Source organism: Papio anubis, chromosome 16 (genome assembly GCF_008728515.1).
Source record: "Papio anubis isolate 15944 chromosome 16, Panubis1.0, whole genome shotgun sequence".
NCBI classification, from domain to species: Eukaryota; Metazoa; Chordata; class Mammalia; order Primates; family Cercopithecidae; genus Papio; species Papio anubis.
Genome location: NC_044991.1, coordinates 62,133,896 through 62,154,704, shown reverse-complemented (window position 1 = coordinate 62,154,704; position 20,809 = coordinate 62,133,896). Strand labels below are relative to the sequence as shown.

Below are 20,809 nucleotides of genomic sequence, written 5' to 3'. Positions count from 1 at the left end.
CGGACTCGAGGGCCTGACTCCTGACCCGAAGCCCAGGATCATTTCTTGGCCAGCTGCCTGCATCCTCCCCAAACGGGCGAGAGAAATGGGAGAGTGCGCACGCAGTGACTGGTCTCAGACCTCGGGAGATTTCGCCGAAATGCTGGGCCCGGGGGCCAGAGAAACCGGCAGTGCAAGAAAGGCCACATCTCTTTTCCCACCTGCCCTGCGGCCACGCAGGACTACATTTCCCAGCAGCCTCTACACCGCGCACTGTCCCTGCCACGCGGCTTGCGCCTCCGCCGACAGCCCACTGGGGGCGCTGCGGGAACCCCTCCGCCGCCCCGTAGAAATCTCCGCGGCCCCGAGGCCGCTTGCTTCCTGTTTGTCCGACGAGGAGACATGGCGGCGGCGCCGGCGGCGGCTGGGTCCGGAGCCGGCCGTGGGCGACGGTCGGCAGCCACAGTGGCGGCTTGGGGCGGATGGGGCGGCCGGCCGCGGCCCAGTAACATTCTGCTGCAGCTGCGGCAGGGCCAGCTGACCGGCCGGGGCCTGGTCCGGGCGGTGCAGGTACGAGGCTGGACCAGGAGGGGCGGGGCGGGGCGGACCAGGCGGGAGCTGGCGGGGTGCCGGGGAAGAGGCCTTTCCAGGCCGCCGCTGGACGGGCCAGACCCCTTTTGGCTGGCCGCAAGGCCTCCTTGTGAGCTGCCCGGACGCTCTCAGCCGCAGCGGGGCCGTATGAAGCAGCTGGCTTGCTGTCCCTTGTCAGGGGCCGAGCGGGGCTGGGCTGCTGTGGGCACTGATGGCGTGTACGAACGCTGGGCCCAGTTTCTGGATCCTCCCTTCCTTGCGCCACGTCTACACGTCTGGGGGACCCTGGCGAGTTTGTTTTAGCCTCTATGGGCCTCGAGTTTCTCCCCTGTGTATTGGGCGTGGGGGAGGGGGTCATCATTGCAGCCCCCAAATGGTTCCCAAGCGTTTCATAAATGTCATTTTCTCAGGCCTTTTCTTGACACTCCTTCCCCTTTCTAAAGTAGGTCCCCATTGTTATTCTGTCACAGCTGCGAATTTATTTCGTTTACATTACTTTCTTAGTCTATAATTTCGTATTTCTTTGTTGTCTGCCTTTTTCTCGCCTGTCTCCCACATCAGGCCGAGTTCCAGCGGGTGCACAGACTGTATCTGGTTTGCCAATGCAGAGCGTCATGGTTAAGAGGGACTCTGGAGTCAGGCCTGGGTTCAAAGCCCTGCTCCTCTCTCTTGCTTGGGCAGATGACCTTTCTGTGCCTCAGTTTCCTCACTTGCAAGATGAAGATGAGAATTAGTAACCTACGTTTTAAGATTGTTGTGGAAATCAAAGGGGGCAACTGTGTAAAGCCTTTGGTGCTTTACACAGTTGGTGCATTGCTGGTGCATAGTAAGGGCTGAAGGTAGTTAATATTAAGCATCTGATTTATAACAGGTGCCCAACATACGATTATTGTTATTTTTGAGTGAGCGAAGGACACTGCTTTAGGGTAAACCAGGTTGAATAGGACCTAGTCTCCTACTTCTTCCACCCTCCCCCACCCCAAACCTTGCTAACACCTGTAAAACAGTAGTTTTATTTAAAGACAGCTTTTTCGTAAAGGAAGTTTGAAGGGTACTCTAATAAAGTGGTTGGTGGGAGTGAGGTGGGAATTGGGCTAAAGGGGGAGAAAATGGGAGTGAGACTTTTCACAGTATAACTTTACTTAAATTTTATTTAAATATCACTTCCTCAAGTGACGAAAAGGATAAAATAAAGGCTAGATGGTCTGTGTGTATGGAGGATTGTGGACGAAAGGAGCAGTGAGTGAGAGATGTTTTCGTGGCCATCACACAACCATACATGAGCAGCCTTTTTCCGCCTTGTGGTGGTCTCTACCTGACTTAAGACCCTGTAATCCCAGCACTTTGGGAGGCCCAGGCAGGCAGATCGCTTGAGTCCAGGAATTCGAGACCAGCCCAAGCAACACGGCAAAATCCTGTCTCTACAAAAAAATTAGCCGGGTGTGGGGTGGTGCGTGCCTGTGGGAGGATGAGGTGGGAGGATTACCTGAGCCTGGGAGACGGAGATTGATGGAGTGAGACCCTGTCTTAAAAAAAAAAAATTCCTAGAAATACTTGGTCTTTCCTTCTTAGGCTAAGATACCTTACTGAGCTGGGTGTGTAGAGGCAGGCAGAAAGAGGACTAACTTTTAGTGAGCACATAACTTTAGAACAAGTATGGTGCAAGGCATATGTTATCTTTATTTAATGCTCAAGCTTTTGAGTTATGCTTCAAGACTCATTTGTTAATATGGATGAGGAAACTGAGGCTCAGAAAGGCTAGGTGATATGTTCCTAAACACCCCTCCTGATAATCAGTGTTCTGAGAGTAATAGGGAGCCACAGAAGTTCTTTAGCATAATAAATGAGGCAATTTAGGCACCTTAATTTGTTTCCAGTGCCAAATGACTTAGAATGGGAGGAGCCTAGAAAAGCTCTCCAGAGGCGGGGCACAGTGGCTCATGCCTGTAATCCTAGTACTTTGGGAGGTCGAGGCGGATGGATCATCTGAGGTCAGGAGTTTAAGACCAGTCTGGCCAACATGGCGAAGCCCTGTCTCTACTAAAAATACAAAAATTAGCCAGGCGTGGTGGTATGCACCTGTAATCCCAGCTACTCTGGAGGCTGAGGCGGGAGAATTGCTTGAACCTGGGAGGTGGAGGTTGTGAGCTGAGATCACGCCACTGCACTCCAGCATTCCAGCCTGGGTGACAGTGAGACTTTAATCTCAAAAAACAAAACAAAACAAAAAACACACCAGATACAACACTACTGGAATATTCTGGAGCCTGGTTTAGGCAGGTTATTGTGGTAACTGATGGTTGTATATAGGTATGGGAGCTATTTCAGAGGCTGAGATAGAGATACCCTGCCTGGATAAAATGTGAGGATAAAATGGGGACCTTCATCTTTCAAATACTGATATTCTTAGTTTTTTTAAAAAATTTATTTCATGCTGTGCCCTTCCTCTCCTCTCTCCCATCCTGCAGAATAAATTATTTGCTTACCCTTTTTTTTTTTGATGCAGGGTCTTGCTCTGTCACCCAGGCTGGAGTGCAGTGGCACGCTCAACTTCCTGGGTTCAAGTGATCCTCCCACCTTAGCCTCCCTGGTAGCTGGGACTACAGTGTGTACCTCCAAACCCTGTTAATTTTTGTATCTTTGGTAGAGACAGGGTTTCACTATGTTGCCCAGATTACCCATATTTTTATACCGTTATGGCATGTGGTATAGTAGGAAAAGACCAGAATAAAAAAATTTTTTTTTTTTAATTTTTTAGACAGAGTCTTGCTCTGTTGCCCAGGCTGGAGTGCAGTGGCACAATCTCGGTTCACTGCAATCTCCACCTCCTGGGTTCAAGCAATTCTCCTGCCTCAGCCTCCTGAGTAGCTGGGATTACAGGCGCGTGCCATCACACCCAGCTAATTTTTGTATTTTTAATGCAGACAGGGTTTCACCGTGTTGGTCAGGCTGGTCTTAAACTCCTTACATCATGATCCGCCTGCCTTGGCCTCCCAAAGTGCTAGGATTACAGGTGTAAGCCACTGTGCCTGGCCAAAATTTTTTAATCGTAGTAAACAAATATATAATATAGGCCAGGTACATTGGCTCATGTCTGTAATCCCAGCACTTTGGGAGACCAAGATGGGACCTGAACCAGTTTGAGTCAAGCCTGGACAATGTAGTGGAGCCCATCTCTACTACAAAAAAAAAATAATAATAACCAGGTGTGGGAATGCATGCGTGTAGTCCCAGCTGCTCAGGAGGCTGAGGTAGGAGGATCGCTTGAGCTTGGCAAGTCAAGGCTGCAGTGAGCCATGATCTCACCATTACACTGCAGCCTGGGCAACGGAATGAGACCCTGCTTCAAGCTATATACATATGTAAATATATATGTAAACATAAAATTTACCATCTTAACCATTTATAAGTGTAGAGGTCAGGCCCATTGTGGTGGTTTATGCTTGTAATCCCAGCACTTTGGGAGGATGAGGTGGGCGGATTACTTGAGCCCAGGAGTTTGAGACCAGCCTGGGCAACATGGTGAAACCCTGTATCTTTAGGGGGGGAAAAAAAGTGTATAGTTACGTAATGTGAAGTATATTCCCATTGTTGTGAAACAGATTCCAGAACTTTTTCGTCTTGCAAATCTGAAACTACCATTGAACAACTCCCCATTTCTCTCTCTCCCAGTCCCTGGTAACCATTCTTCTTCTTTCTGTTTTTATGAGTTTGACTAGTTTAGATAACCCCAGTATAATAATACAGTATTTGTCTTTTTGTGACTGGCTTATTTTACTTAACATAATGTCCTCAAGGATCATCTGTGGTATGGCATATGATGGAATTTCCTTGGGAAAAAAAATCAGATTTTAAGGTAAGGTGGACCTGAATTGAATCCTAGCAGAGTGGCCAAGGTTAAGTTACTTAACCTCTTTTAACTTCAGTTTCCTTATTTCTAAAGAGGTGATGATAACATCTATCCCATAAAGTTGTTAGGAGGATTAAATGAAATAATATGTTTTAAAAGCTTAACCAGTATGGCACATAGTAATAGTTGTTTAGTAAATAGTTTCTCTCAGCTAGTGGCTAATTAAACTGGGCTTCTTGAAGAGACTGTGTCTTATTTTTCATTGTATCTGCAGAGCCTGAAACCTTGCCAGCCATTTGATACTCAGGAAATGGCTTGAATTGAAATACCATGTCCTCAGTCTAATTTATGTCTAGATTTACTCGCCAAGCAATCTCATGGCTTTAAAGAGTTCCAGAGTCAAATTACCTAGGTTTGAAACCTGGCTCTGGTATTTACTTACTGTGTGTCTTTAGGCAAGTTACTTAATCTGTTTATGCCTAAGTTTATTCATTTGTAAAGTAAGTATCATAGGACCTGACCTTCCAAGGTTGTGGTGAGGACCAAGTGAGTTACACATATAAAGCACTTAAAATAGTGACTGAAACGTACTTCCTCAGCTGTAAGTACATTGCTTACTGCTGTAAAGATTAGCTTGTATTGTTATTAATAACTGCTCTATACTCTGAGGGACCCTAAGTTTCTGTTTCCATTCCTGTTTCTCCTTTTAGCTCTGGGTGGGTAGGTATATCCAGTTGCTTTCTCAGCATTTCCACTTTGATGTCTAATGGGCATCTCAAACTTAGTATATTGACAGCCAAAATCCTCTCCCTTTTCCACCAGACCTGATCTTCTCCATCTGCCTAAATGGGGCATAAGGAAAGCCTGGGTCATGACTACAGGCCACATGATTTATAATGGGTCAATTCTACTTGGATTTTAGTTTGCCTTATTTTCTTCCCTTCCTTTTGTTCTGCCCTCTGTCAAGGCAGTAAAATACGCTGGGGTGGTACTTTGGAGTTTACTGAGCCTTTTCATATTCATCAGCACATTTGATGCTTAATACAGATCAGATCTTATAAATCCTTTGCTTAAAACTCTCCAGCCTCATCTCATTGTGGTTGATAGAATCAATTCTGGATTCCTTACCATGGGCGTACAAGGCCCGGAATGATCAGTAGGAGTTGAAGGAAAGGACAGACTGAGTAAACCCTGGGCTCTAGGGTAGTGCAACTCACATTACAGGTCATGACCCACCATCCCTAGATACCCTTCAGTTTGGCAGTCTGGTGACAGACTGGGTTGTGGGATGCTGTTAAATTTCCCACATGCCAGTCATTGCTTCCTTTATGATTATTGGCATATCTAAATGCACCTGAGTGTTACTTTATATTTTTTTCTTTAGATTCACTGCCTTTTTTTTTTTTTTTTTTTTGAGATGGGGTCTTGCTCTGTCACCCAGGCTGCAGTGTAGTGCACGATCTCGGCTCACTGCAACTTCCGCTTCCCGGGTTCAAGTGATTCTCCTGCCTCAGCCTCCTGAGTAGCTGGGACTATAGGCGTGTGCTACCATGCCCGGCTAGTTTTTGTGTTTTTAGTAGAGACAAGGTTTCACCGTGCTGGCCAGGCTGGTCTCAAACTCATGACCTCGTGATCTGCCCACCACAGCCTCCTAAAATGCTGGGATTACAGACGTGAACTGCCACACCCAGCCAGATTCACTAGCTTTTTCATTAGGCACTACTTGTTTTTTTTTATTTTTTATTTTTTATTTTTTTATTTTTTGAGACGGAGTGTTGCTCTGTCACCCAGGCTGGAGTGCAGTGGCGCGATCTCGGCTCACTGCAAGCTCCGCCTCCTGGGTTTATGCCATTCTCCTGCCTCAGCCTCCCGAGTAGCTGGGACTACAGGCACCCGCCACCTCGCCCGGCTAGTTTTTTGTATTTTTAGTAGAGACGGGGTTTCACCGTGTTAGCCAGGATGGTCTCGATCTCCTGACCTCATGATCCGCCCGCCTCGGCCTCCCAAAGTGCTGGGATTACAGGCATGAGCCACCGTGCCTGGCCTAATTGTTTTAGCCTCATTCTAAGCATTAGTATTTATGAAACCTAGGCATTTAAGTCAAATAAACCTTCCCTTGCTTTTCAAAAGTCATTTGATACTGAAAAACTGATTAGGATAAAGTCTCATTCATATACATGTATATATACACACACACATATATATATGTATATATGTAGATATATATATGTGCCATTCATTTCAATGGGAAGTTTTTGTATTCACAAGCCCTAAAATTTACTCCTAATTTTACTGAATCATACCACATTAAAGGAGACGCAAGTATTCAGTGGTTTACATGCATTGTCAAAATAACCCAACAAGGTATTTTATCTTCATTATCCTTTAAGGTATCTATTTAGACCGAGTGTGGTGGCTCACACCTGTAATTCTAGCACTTTGGGAGACCAAGCTAGACGGATTCTTTAAGCTCAGGAGTTCAAGACCAGCCTGGGCAAGATGGGTGGAACCCCATCTTTACTAAAAATACAAAAAATTATCCGGGCATGGTGGTGCATGCCTGTAATCCCAGCTACTTGGTGGTGGGGGGGTGGGTGGGGGGCCAGGAGGGGGAAGGGGCCGGGCTGAGGCGGGAGGATCACTTGAGCCCAGGAGGCAGAGGTTGCAGTGAGATTGCACGAGACCCTTGCATTTAGTATGACATTTTGAGGCATTAGATATCTTACACTTAGGATTAAAGAAACAAGATGCATATTTATCTTCATGGAATTTAGCCTTTAATTATTTTGAAAAACCGTATAATCAGTGGAAACTGTAAATGTCTAGAAATGTCACATTTGCTAAACAGCTTGACAGTTTAGAGGGTATGATGTAAGAGATTATCACTGCTGTCAACTGTTAAACCACAAGTACTTCAGGAGAAAACCCATATGATACCTGCCAGTAATTCAACTGTGAAGATGACTGAATGGTGGCACTTTCATCACAGTGCCAAGCTGTTCACAAGGAAAGCAAAATTCTGATGTTTTTTTTTTTTTTTTTTAAGACAGGGTCTTGCTTCTGTTGCCCAGGCTGGAGTGTAGTGGTGCAAACTTGGTTTACTGAAACCTCCACCTCCTGGGCTCAAGCAGTCCTCCCACCTCAGCCTCCGGAGTATCTGGGACTATAGGCACATGCCACCACATGCAGCTCATTTTTGTATTTTTCTGTAGAGATGGGATTCTGCCATGTTGCCCAGGCTGGTCTTAAAACTCCTGGGATCAAGCAATGGGCCTGCTTTGGCCTCCCGATTGCTGGGATTGTGAGCATAAGCCACTGTGTCCAGCCCCAAATTATTCTTTTTAGATGAGAGTAAATGCCTTGTAAGACAATGCAGAAATAGTGAAGAAATTGCTTGTGAAGTCAAGTATTTGGACTGTGATTAGGTCTCTGAGTGTCATGAAGCTTGTAACAAAAGAACAGCAGTGCACTGCCCGCTTTGCACCTCTAAGTTCCATACTCCCAATGCTGTTCAGTGTCCATACTTAGCTATTTCTTTTGCAAGAGAAGAATCCAGGAAACAGGAGAGCCAGTATTTCTAAATAACAGGGTTATAAAGCTGTTTCTTTTCACTTTTAGATACTTCTATTTTCTTCGCTCTCGAAAAAGACTAGGATTTAATTCACACATTTGATTCCTTCTTACTCGTCTCCACTATTCTACCAATGTAGTTATATCACGGTTTTGGCTGTTGTTAAGTATTTACATTATGATGTTAGCATTATTGTTTACAGCAGGGCCATATATTGTACAATTATATATGTTTTGTATAATTTTGTTTTTTTGTCGTGTTAAAAACAGTCCTCTTCCATTTTTTAAATCGAAGGATAAATATACTTATACCCTGTATAGCCTTTTGACTTTCATTAGCATAATAGTGCATCCTTTATTTTACTGTTTTTAAATTTGTATTAATGGGGTACAAGTGAAATTTTGCTACATTGGTGTATTGCATGGTGGTGAAGTCAGGGAATAATGCAGTAATGCATCCTTTTAATTTGTTTGGCTTTCTGTATACCTTTTTTTTTTTTTTTTTTTGAGACGGAGTCTTGCACTGTTGCCCAGCTGGAATGCAATGGCACGATCTCGGTTCCCTGCAACCTCTGCCTCCCAAGTAACTGGGATTATAGGTGCCCGCCACCATGTCTGGCTAATTTTTTTTTGTATTTTTAGTAGAGACAGGGTTTCACTATGTTGGCCAGGCTGGTCTCAAACTCCTGACCTCAGGTGATCCACCTGCCTCAGCCTCCCAAAGTGCTGGGATTACAGGTGTGAGCCACTGTGCCCACTTGCTTTCTGTATACTTATAATTTGTTCCTAAATTCTAAAACTTTTTAAAGAAATCATTTGAAGCCCTTCATTCTTCTACTGCAGTTTAGCAGTTTAGTTTAGTTACTAGGTCTGCTATACAGCTGAATTCTTGGGACTTCTCGTCTCCAAATCCAGAATATTTTTCTTTGTTTTCTCATGTTTTAGACCCTGTTTCCTGAATTGTCTTCCTTTTTCCTGGAGCACATTCTCTAGTAGCCTCCCAAGAAAGAGTACCTGGGAGGTAACTTTTTTTTTTTTTTTTTAAGCTTGCAGATCAGAAAATATCTTATTCTGACACTTGTATATTTAGTTTGGCTGGGTATAGAATTCTAAATTGGAAGTTATTTTCCTGTATTTTTTTTTTTTTTTTTTGGAGATAGAGTCTCCCTGTGTCTCCCAGACTGGAGTGCAGTGGCGTGATCTCAGCTCTTTGCAACCTCCGCCTCCTAGGTTCAAGCGATTCTCCTGCCTCAGCCTCCCCTAGTAGCTGGATTACAGGCGCCCGCCATCATGCCCAGCTAATTTTTTTTTGGTGTTTTTAGTAGAGATGGGGTTTCACCATGTTAGTCAGGCTAGTCTTGAACTCTTGACCCCAGGTGATCTGCCCACCTCGACCTCCCAAAGTGCTGGGATTACAGACGTGAGCCACTGTGCCTGGCCAAGAGTGTATTATAGTTTTCTTTGTAGCCGTCTTGCATAACTTTGTTAGATTTATTCCTTAGCATTTTTAAAAGTGGTATTATAAGTAGTGTTTTTTAAACTACATTTAAAAATTGTAGCTGTTAATATAAAAATGTGATATATTTTTATATTATTCCTTTATATTGCTGTAATAGTTGATAATTTACATTTAGATTCTTTCAGATTGTATACCTGTACAGTCGTCTGTGAATATTGTATCATCTGCAAATGAATCTTTTATCCTTAACAATCTTAAGTCGGGCCGGGCGCAGTGGCTCAAGCCTGTAATCCCAGCACTTTGAGAGGCCGAGACGGGCGGATCACAAGGTCAGGAGATTGAGACCATCCTGGCTAACCCGGTGAAACCCCGTCTCTACTAAAAAAATACAAAAAACTAGCTGGGCGAGGTGGTGGGCGCCTATAGTCCCAGCTACTTGGGAGGCTGAGACAGGAGAATGGCGTGAACCCGGGAGGCGGAGCTTGCAGTGAGCTGAGATCCGGCCACTGTACTCCACCCTGGGCGGCAGAGCGAGACTCCGTGCCGTCTCAAAAAAAAAAAAAAAAAAAAAAAAAATCTTATGTCTTCTATATATCTTGCCTTACTCTGCTGCCTGAGACCTCCAGTATGATGAATAGAAGTAGCATGTTCCTGATCTAAGAGGGAAAAAACCTTAAACATTTTGTCATTAAGTGTGATGTTTGCAGTCGGTTTTCTGTGGATACCTGTTAACAGAAATTCATTTTTTTTCAGTTTGAGTTTATCATGAATGGATGTTGAATTTTATCAGATGCTTTTTCTGTATCAATTGAGGTATTCATATCATTATTCTCGTTTTTGTTATCAATATGTTGAATTGCATGGAATAAAATTTTCAAATATTAAACCAACTTTTAATTTCTGATACAAATTTTAAATTTAATTCAGTTTTTGAATTAGGGTTTTTTCTTTACATCGTCATTAGTGAAACCGGCCTGCAGTTTTCCTTTTGACAGGTTTTGGTATCAGGGTTATAGTGGTCACTAAGCATGCCTTAAGTTGTACCTCATCAGTTTGAATGTGTAGTATTTTCATTATCTTTCAGGATATTTTCATATCTCCACTTTGATTTTTTCTTTGACTCGTGCATTTTTGAGAAGTATATTGTTTTCCAAACATGGGGATTTTATAATTATCTTTCTGATGTGGAACATAGTCTGTATTTCAGTTCATTTAAATGTATTGAATTTGCTGTATGGCCTACCAGCTGGTCATTTTGCAGATGTTCTCTTTATATTTGTAAAGGACGTGTAGAGTGCATTTACTAGATATACTGCTCGAGGTGTGTCCGTTTTGTTTAATTGTGTTAAAATATTCTATATTCTCACTAATTTTTGTCTGTATGTGTCAGTTTTTGAAAAAGATATGTAAAATCTCCCATTACGATTATGGATTTCTTTATTTCTCCTTTTAGCCTTGTCAGTTTTTGCTTTATGTATGTTGAAGTTTTTATTAGATATTTTCGAATTTAGGACCATTAACATTATCCAGGTTGCCATTTTTATCCTTATTAAAGTGCCTGTCTCTGGTAGTACTTTTTTTTTTTTTTGAGATGGAGTCTCACTCTGTCACCCAGGCTGGAGTGCAGTGGTGCATTCTCGGTTCACTGCAACCTCTACCTCCTAGGTTCAAGCAATTCTCCTGCCTCAGCCTCCTGAGTAACTGGAATTACAGGCCTGTGCCACCATGCCCAGCTAATTTTGCGTTTTTAGTAGAGACAGGGTTTCACCATGTTGGCCAGTCTGGTCTCGAACTCCTGACCTAAGTGATCTACCTGTCTCGGTCTCCCAAAGTGCTGGGATTAAAGGCATGAGCCACCACACCTGGCTTGGTAATGATTTTTCTTTGCTCTTGCTGATTTTAATATAGTTATACTACCTTTTGGTATATGTTTACATTGTGTATTATTTCCCATTCTTTTAGCTTTTCTGTTCTCTGGTAAGTGGCATACTTTGTTTTTATTTTATTTTATTTTATTTTATTTTTTATTTATTTTTTGAGACAAGGTCTTATTCTGTCGCCCGGACTGGAGTATGGTACCAGATCACAGGTTACTGCAGTCTCGGCCTCCTAGCATCAAGGGATCCTCCTGCCTCAGCTGCCTAAGTAACTGGGATTACAGGCACACATTGCTGTGCCTAATTTTTTTTTTCTTTGGTAGAGACAGAGTTTCCCTGTGTTGCCCAGTCTGGTCTTTAACTCCTGGGCTCAAGCGATCTGTCTGTCTCTGCCTGCCAAAGTGCTGTAGTAACATGCATGAGCCACTGCAACTGGCCCAAACTTTGTTTTTAATTGGAGCATTTAGCACAGTTAGATTTAATATAATAACTGACATTTTGGTGTTTAAATATACTTGCTTAATACAATATTTGCTTTTTAAATGTCCTATTCTTTATTCCCTTTTCTCTTCTTTTTTAAAATATTTCTTAAACAGCTTTATTGAGGCATAATTTATATACAATAAAATTTACCCATTATAAGTTTACAATTCGGCTGGGCGCAGTAGCTCAAGCCTGTAATCCCAGCACTTTGGGAGGCCGAGACGGGTGGATCACGAGGTCAGGAGATCGAGACTATCCTGGCTAACACGGTGAAACCCCGTCTCTACTAAAAAATACAAAAAACTAGCTGGGCGAGGTGGCGGGCTTCTGTAGTCCCAGCTACTCGGGAGGCTGAGGCAGGAGAATGGCGTGAACCCGGGAGGCGGAGCTTGCAGTGAGCTGAGATCCGGCCACTGCACTCCAGCCTGGGCGGCAGAGCGAGACGCCGTCTCAAAAAAAAAAAAAAAAGTTTACAATTCAGTGATTTTCAGCAAATTGATGAAGTTATGCAACCATCACCACAATCTGGTTTTAGAACATTGTCACCCTAAAAAGTTCGCTTATGTTCATTTATTTATTTAGTTTTTGTAGCAGCTTTATTGAGATGTAATTCACATATTGCACATATCACCCTTTTAAAGTGTACAAATTGGTAAACCGAGGAGATAAAAGGGTTTAAAAAAAAACAAAAGAAAAATGAAATGTACAAGTCAGTGGTTTTTACTGTATGCACAAAGTTATGCATCTGTCAATCACAGTCAATTTTAGAACATTTTATCACCCAAAGAAGAAACCTTGTATTCAGTAGCAGTTACTCCCCAATTTCCCCATCCCCACAACCTTTGCCAAGCAGTAATCTTTCTGTCTCTGGATATGCTTATTCTGGACATTTTAAATTAATAGAATCAAACAATATGTGGCCTTTTGAGACTGGCTTCTTTTAGTTTCGTTTTTGTTTTTGTTTTTTTTTTAAAGATGGAGTCTCGCTTTGTTTTTGTTTCTGTTTCGAGACAAGGTCTGGCTTTATTGCCCAGGCTGGAGTGCAGTGGCGCAATCTTGGCTCCCTGCAACCTCTGCCTGCCAGGCTCAAGCCATTCTCCCACCTCAGCCTCCCGAGTAGCTGGTACTACAGGCATGTACCACCACACCTGGCTAATTTATATGTGTGTGTGTATATATGTGTGTGTGTGTGTGTGTGTGTGTGTATGTATATATGTATATATGTATTTTTTTTTTTTTGGCAGAGGTGGGGTTTCACCATGTTTCTCAGGCTGGTCGTGTACTTGTAAGCTCAAGGAATCTGTCCACCTTGGCCTCCCAAAGTGCTGGGATTACTTTGGCATCACAGGCATGAGACACTGTGCCCAGCTAGACACTGGCTTCTTTGGTTTAGCATAATGGTCTCAAGATTTATCCTTGTTATAGTTTCAGTACATCATTACTTTTTCTTGCTGAATAATATTCCATTGGATGGATATACTATATTTATTCATCAGTTGATGGACATTTGAATTGTTTCCACTCTTTGGTTATAATGATGTCTTTTTTTTTTTTTTGATCTCGCGCTGTCACCCGGGCTGGAGTGTAGTGGTGCTGTCATAGCTCACTGCGGCCTCATTCTCCTAAGCTCAAGTGATCTTCTCACCTCATCCTTCTGAGTAGCTGAGACCAGAGGTGTGCACCACCACGCTTGGCTAATTTTTTTGATTTTTAGTAGAGACGAGCTCTTGCTATGTTGCTCAGGCTGGTCTTGAACTCCTGAGCTCAAGCGATCCTCCTGCCTTGGCCTCCCAAAGTGCTAGGCAAATATCGAGGCAAAGAGTTCATAATACTCTTTTATCCTTCGAAGTCCATGGAGTCAGTAATAATAATTCCTCTTACGTATCGCATATTAGTAATTTGTGTTTCTGTCTTTTTTTCTTGATAAGCCTGGTTAGAGTTTATCAATTGTGTTAATCTTTTTAAAGGACTAACATTTGGTTTTGTTTTCTCTCTTGATTTTCTGTTTTCAATTTCAGTGATTTCTGCTCTCATTTTTATTTTTTTCTTCTGTTTGCTCTAGGCTTAAACTGCTCTTCTTTCTCTGGTTTACTAAGGTAGAAGCTTAGATTATTGACTATAGATATTTCTTCTTTTCTAATATATGCATTCAGTGATACAAACTTCTGGCTTATTACTGCTTTTGCTGCATCCCACAAATTTTGATAAGTTTTGTTTTCTTTTAGTTTAAAATATTTTAACTGTAAGAGTTGATTTGTCATTTTTTTGTCTGGCGGTTCTTTTAGGCAGTTTTTGCCTCATATTTTGACATGCTGTTGTTAGATGCATATATGTTAAGGATTGTTGTATCTTCTTGGAGAATTGACCCCTAATATTTTTGGAGTCATTTTTGGAGTCATATTCTTGGTGAATTGACCCCTAATAATTTGTCATAACGACAAATTATGAAATGACCCACTTTATTTCTGATAATTTTTTTTTATGAAGCCTGCTTTGAAATTAATATAACTACTCCATCTTTCTTTTTACACGATTTATCTTTCTCCATCCACTTATTTTTTTATTTTTTGAGACAGAGTCTTGCTCTGTCACCCAAGCTGGAGTGCAATGGCGTCATCTTGGCTGACTGCAACCTCTGCCTCCTGAGTTCAAGCAGTTCTCCTGCCTCAGCCTCTCGAGCAGCTGGGATTACGGGCACTTCCCGCCACACTCGGCTAATTTTTGTATTTTTAGTAGAGACGGGGTTTTATCATGTTGGCCAGGCTGGTCTCAAACTTCCTGACTTCAGGTGATCCACCTGCCCTGGCTTCGCAGAGTGTTGGGATTATAGGTGTGAGCCACCGTGCTCGGCCTTTCCCCTTACTTTTAACGTATCTGTATGTATATTTAAGTGAGTTTCTTGTAGACAGCACATTGTTGGATCTTGGTTTTTTAAAATCCATTCTTGTAGTCTCTGTCCTTTGTTTAGACCATTCATAGATATTTACAGCGATTATTGATATAGTTGGATTAATATATACCATGTTTGTTTTATTATACTTGTTATTTGTTTATCTTCTCCTCTTTTCCTGCCTTTTATGGGCTTAACTGTGCAGTTTATATGGTTCCATTATTTTTCATCTCTCAGCATATCAATTATTCTTCTTGTAAAAGTACTTTCAGCAGTTGCCCTAGAATTTCCAGTATATGTTTACTGTTAGTCTAAGTCCACTCTCAATGATATTGTGCTGTTTGTGAGTGGTACAAGAGTATTTCCAGTCCCTCCTTCTTACTACTTATAGTAATAGGTTGTTGGGGAGGTTTTGAAGATTTCTAGACAGAGGCCTTTTATAGTAGTGCTTAGAGAGAAATTTGTAACTGTCCTGGGTGGGTTTGGAAGTCAGCTGCTCTCCTTTGCCATATCAGCTATTATCAATAATACAATAATATGTTTTCTCTTTTTTTTTAACTCACAGTTCACTGAGACTTTTTTGACAGAGAGGGACAAACAATCCAAGTGGAGTGGAATTCCTCAGCTGCTCCTCAAGCTGCATGCCACCAGCCACCTCCACAGTGACTTCGCTGAGTGCCAAAACATCCTCAAGGTAACTCTTAAGGAACTTGGAGGGGTGTATTCAGGGACTCTAGGTGACACAAGCTGTCTGCTTTTTTTTCCCTTCTGTTGGCTTTTAAAAATAGCCTCTTTTTACTGTGTAAGCTATAGAAAATTTGAGAAATTCAGAAAAAGTACAAAGAAGAAAATAAACATCACCTATAATCCCATCATCCCAAGATAATCACCGTTAGGTTCCCTGTGTTATCCTTCTGGTCTCTATGTGTGTTTATTTTGTGGCAGGGCTTCCTTAATTTTGGGAGGTCAGCACTATCCTGCGATTCAGATGACATTCTTTTTGAAAACGGTTTAGAAGGCTGGGCGAGGTGGCTCACGCCTGTAATCCCAGTACTTTGGGAGGCTGAGGCGGGCGGATCATGAAGTCAGGAGATCGAAACTAAAAATACAAAAAAAATTAGCCGTGTGTGGTGGCAGGCACCTGTAGTCTCAGCTACTCGGGAGGCTGAGGCAGGAGAATGGCATGAACTTGGGAGGTGGAGCTTGCAGTGAGCCAAGATTGCGTCACTTCACTCCAGCCTGGGCAACAGAGCAAGACTCCAAAAAAAAAAAAGTAGAAAAGGGTTTAGAAGATTCCATATTGCTGAAGGCTCATGGAAGGGGCCTTGTGGTTGTTGATTATTATTACTAACATAAGAAGATTGAAAGTCCCAGGTTTGATGATTGGGAAATGAGTGGAAAGAGCACAGAGACATTATGCTAGGGTAATTGTTCTCAAACTGGAGTGTGTTTGTGAATCACCTAAAGAGCTTTTTAAAACAGAACTCTGGGCCCCACCCCTGAAATTCTGATTCAGTAGGGCTGGAGTTATTTTATCAAACTTTAGCGGTAGTTTGGATCTAAATTTGAATTTAGAGCACCAGCTCTAATGCAGGTAAAACCCCTGTAAGTTGGGGGTCTGGTTCCAAGATGGCCGAATAGGAACAGCTCCAGTCTACGGCTTCCAGCATGAGCAATGCAGAAGACGGTGATTTCTGCATTTCCAACTGAGGTACTGGGTTCATCTCACTGGGGCTTGTCGGACAGTGGGTGCAGTCCACGGAGTGTTAGCTGAAGCAGGGTGGGGCATTGCCTCACCTGGGAAGTGCAAGAGGTCAGGGAATTCCCTTTCCCAGCCAAGGGAAGCCATGACAGACAGTACCGAGAAAATCAGGACACTCCCACCCTAATACTGCGCTTTTCCAATGGTCTTAGCAAACGGCACACAAGGAGATTATATCCTGTGCCTGGCTCTGAGGGTCCCACGCCCACGGAACCTCGCTCACGGCTAGCTCAGCAATCTCAGATTGAACTGCAAGGCGGCAGTGAGGCTGGGGGAGGGGCGTCCATCATTGCTGAGGCTTGAGTAGGTAAACAAAGCGGCCAGGAAGCTGGAACTGGGTGAAGCCCACCGCAGCTCAAGGAGGCCTACCTGCCTCTGTAGACTCCACCTCTGGGGACAGAGCATAACTGAACAAAAGGCAGCAGAAACTTCTGCAGACTTAAATGTCCCTGTCTGACAGCTTTGAAGAGAGTAGTGGTTCTCCCAGCACGGAATATGAGATCTGAGAACGGACAGACTGCCTCCTCAAGTGGGTCCCTGACCCCCGAGTAGCCTAACTGGGAGACACCTCCCAGTAGGGGCTGACTGACATCTCATACAGCTGGGTGCCCCTCTGAGACGAAGCTTCCAGAGAAAGGATCAGGCAGCAAAATTTGCCATTCTGCAATATTTGCTGTTCTGCATCCTCTGCTGATAATACCCAGGCAAACGGGGTCTGGAGTGGACCTCCAGCAAACTCCAGCAGACCTGCAGCTGATGGTCCTGAATGTTAGAAGGAAAACTAACAAACAGAAAGGACATCCACACCAAAACCCCATCTGTACGTCACCATCATCAAAGACCAAAGATAGATAAAACCACAAAGATGGGGAGAAACCAGAGCAGAAAAGCTGAAAATTCTAAAACTCAGAGCGCCTCTTCTCCTCCAAAGGAACACAGCTCTTGGCCAGCAACGGAACAAAGCTGGATGGAGAATGACTTTGACGAATTGAGAGAAGAAGTCTTCAGAAGATCGATAATAACAAACTTCTCCAAGCTAAAGTAGAATGTTCAAACCCATCACAAAAAAGCTAAAAACCTTGAAAAAAGATTAGATGAATGGCTAACTAGAATAAACAGCATAGAGAAGACCTTAAATGAGCTGATGGAGCTGAAAACCGTGGCACGAGAACTACGTGACAAATGTACAAGCTTCAGTAGCCAATTCGATCAAGTGGAAAAAAGGGTATCAGTGATTGAAGATCAAATGAATGAAATGAAGCAAGAAGAAAAGTTTAGAGAAAAAAGAGTAAAAAGAAACTAACAAAGCCTCCAAGACATATGGGACTGTGTGAAAAGACTAAATCTGTGTCTGATTGGTGTACCTGAAAGTGACGGGGAGAATGGAACCAAGTTGGAAAACACTCTTCAGGATATTATCCAGGAGAACTTCCCCAACCTAGCAAGGCAGGCCAACATTCAAATTCAGGAAATACAGAGAACGCCACAAAGATACTCCTTGAGAAGAGCAACTCCAAGACACATAATTGTCAAATTCACCAAAGTTGAAATGAAGGAAAAAATTTTAAGGTCAACCGGAGAGAAAGATCGGGTTACCCACAAAGGGAAGCCCATCAGACTAACAGCGGATGTCTCATCAGAAACTCTACAAGTCAGAAGAGAGTGGGGGCCGATATTCAACATTCTTAAAGAATTTTCAACTCAGAATTTCATATCCAGTCAAACTAAGCTTCACAAATGAAAGAGAAATAAAATCCTTTACAGACAAGCAAATGCTGAGAGATTTTGTCACCACCAGGCCTGCCTTACAAGAGCTCCTGAAGGAAGCACTAAACGTGGAAAGGAACAGCTGGTACCAGCCACTGCAAAATCATGCCGAATTGTAAAGACCATCGATGCTAGGAAGAAATTACATCAAATAATGAGCAAAATAAGCAGCTAACGTCATAATGACAGGATCAAATTCACACATAACACTAGTAACCTTAAATGTAAATGAGCTAAATGCTCCAATTAAAATACACAGACTGGCAAATTGGATAAAGAGTCAAGACCCATCAATGTGCTGTATTCAGGAAACCCATCTTACATGCAGAGACACACATAGGCTCAAAATAAAGGGATGGAGGAAAATCTACCAAGCAAATGGAAAACCAAAAAAAAGCCAGGGTTGCAATCCTAGTCTCTGATAAAACAGACTTTAAACCAACAAAGATCAAAAGAGACAAAGAAGGCCATTATCTAATGGTGAAGGGATCAGTTCAACAAGAAGAGCTAACTGTCCTAAATACATATGCACTCAATACAGGAGCACCAAAATTCATAAAGCAAGTCCTTAAGAGACCTACAAAGAGACTTAGACTCCCACACAATAATAATGGGAGACTTTAACACCCTACTGTCAACATTAGATCAAGGAGACAGAGGGTTAACAAGGATATCCAGGACTTGAACTCAGCTCTGCACCAAGTGGACCTAATAGACATCTACAGAACTCTCTACCCCAAATCAACAGAATATACGTTCTTCTCAGCACCACATCGCACTTATTCCAAAATTGACCACATAGATGGAAGTAAAGCACTCCTCAACAAATGTTTAAAAGAACAGAAATTATAACAGACTCTCTCTCAGACCACAGTGCAATCAAACTAGAACTCAGGATTAAGAAACTCACTCAAAACCATTCAACTACGTGGAAACTGAACAACCTGTTCCTGAATGACTACTGGGCATGTAACAAATTGAAGGCAGAAATAAAGATATTCTTTGAAACCAATGAAAACAAAGACAACATACTAGAATCTCTGGGACACATTTAAAGCAGTGTGTAGAGGGAAATTTATAGCACTAAATGCCTACAAGAGAAAGCAGGAAAGATGTAAAATTGACACCCTAACCACAATTTTAAAAACTAGAGAAGCAAGAGCAAACAAACTCAAAAGTTAGCAGAAGACAAAAAATAACTAAGATCAGAGCAGAACTGAAGGAGATAGAGGCACAAAAAACCCTTCAAAAAATCAATGAATCCAGGAGCTGGTTTTTTGAAAAGATCAACAAAATTGATAGACTGCTAGCAAGACTAATAAAGAAGAAAAGAGAGAAGAATCAAATAGATGCAATAAAAAATGATAAAGGGGATATTACCACCAATCTCACAGAAATACAAACTACCATCAGAGAATACTATAAACACCTCTACGCAAATAAAGTAGAAAATATAGAAGAAATGGATAAATTCCTGGACACATACACCCTCCCAAGACTAAACCAGGAAGAAGTTGAATCCCTGAATAGACCAATGATAGGCTCTGAAATTGAGGCAATAATTAATAGCCTACCAACCATAAAAAGTCCAGGACCAGATGAATTCACAACCAAATTCTACCAGAGGTACAAAGAGGAGCTGGTACCATTCCTTCTGAAACTATTCCAATCAATAGAAAAAGTGGGAATCCTCCCTAACTCATTTTATGAGTCCAGCATCATCATGATACCAAAGCCTGGCAGAGACACAACAAAAAATGAATTTTAGACCAATATCCCTGATGAGCATCGATGCAAAAGTTCTCAATAAAATACTGGCAAACCAAATCCAGCAGCACATCAAAAAGCTTATCCACCACGATCAAGTTGGCTTCATCCCTGGGATGCAAAGCTGGTTCAACATACACAAATCAATAAACGTAATCGATCATATAAACAGAACCAAAGATAAAAACTACATGATTATCTCAATAGGTGCAGAAAAGGCCTTTGACAAAGTTCAACAGCCCTTCATGCTAAAATATCTCAATAAACAAGTTATTGATGGTACATATCTCAGTAAGAACTATGACAGACCCACAGCTAATATCATACTGAATGGGCAAAAACTGGAAGCATTCCCGTTGAAAACTGGCACAAGACAGGGATGCCCTCTCTCACCACTCCTATTCAACATAGTGTTGGAAGTTCTGGCCAGGGCAATCAGGCAGGAGAAAGAAATAAAGGGTATTCAATTAGAAAAAGAGGAAATCAAATTGTCCCTGTTTGCAGATGAAATGATTGTATATTTAGAAAACACCATCGTCTCAGCCCAAAATCTCCTTAAGCTGATAAGCAACTTCAGCAAAGTCTCAGGAGACAAAATCAGTGTGCAAAAATCACAAGCATTCCTGTATACCAATAATAGATAAAGAGCCAAATCATGAGTGAACTCCCATTCACAATTGCTTCAGAGAATAAAATACCTAGGAATCCAACTTAAAGGATTGTGAAGGACCTCTTCAAGGAGAACTGCAGACCACTGCTCAATGAAATAAAAGATGACACAAACAAATGAAGAACATCCCATGCTCATGTATAG

At 42.3% G+C, this 20,809-nt stretch overlaps 1 protein-coding gene across 5 annotated transcripts in view; it reads left to right on the top strand.

Moving 5' to 3' along the window:
* The first annotated feature begins 296 nt into the window (after positions 1–296).
* Positions 297–20,809, top strand: part of TRPC4AP (transient receptor potential cation channel subfamily C member 4 associated protein) — an 88,588-nt gene continuing 68,075 nt past the window's right edge. For 4 of the 5 annotated variants that reach the window (XM_031656690.1, XM_031656689.1, XM_031656687.1 and 1 more), the window contains exons 1-2: positions 297–549; positions 15,265–15,393. In XM_031656690.1, the coding sequence (XP_031512550.1) occupies positions 382–549; positions 15,265–15,393 (297 nt within the window). In that variant the 5' untranslated portion in view covers positions 297–381. The remainder of the gene's footprint in view (positions 550–15,264; positions 15,394–20,809) is intronic. The other variant, XM_031656688.1, reaches the window with a different exon arrangement.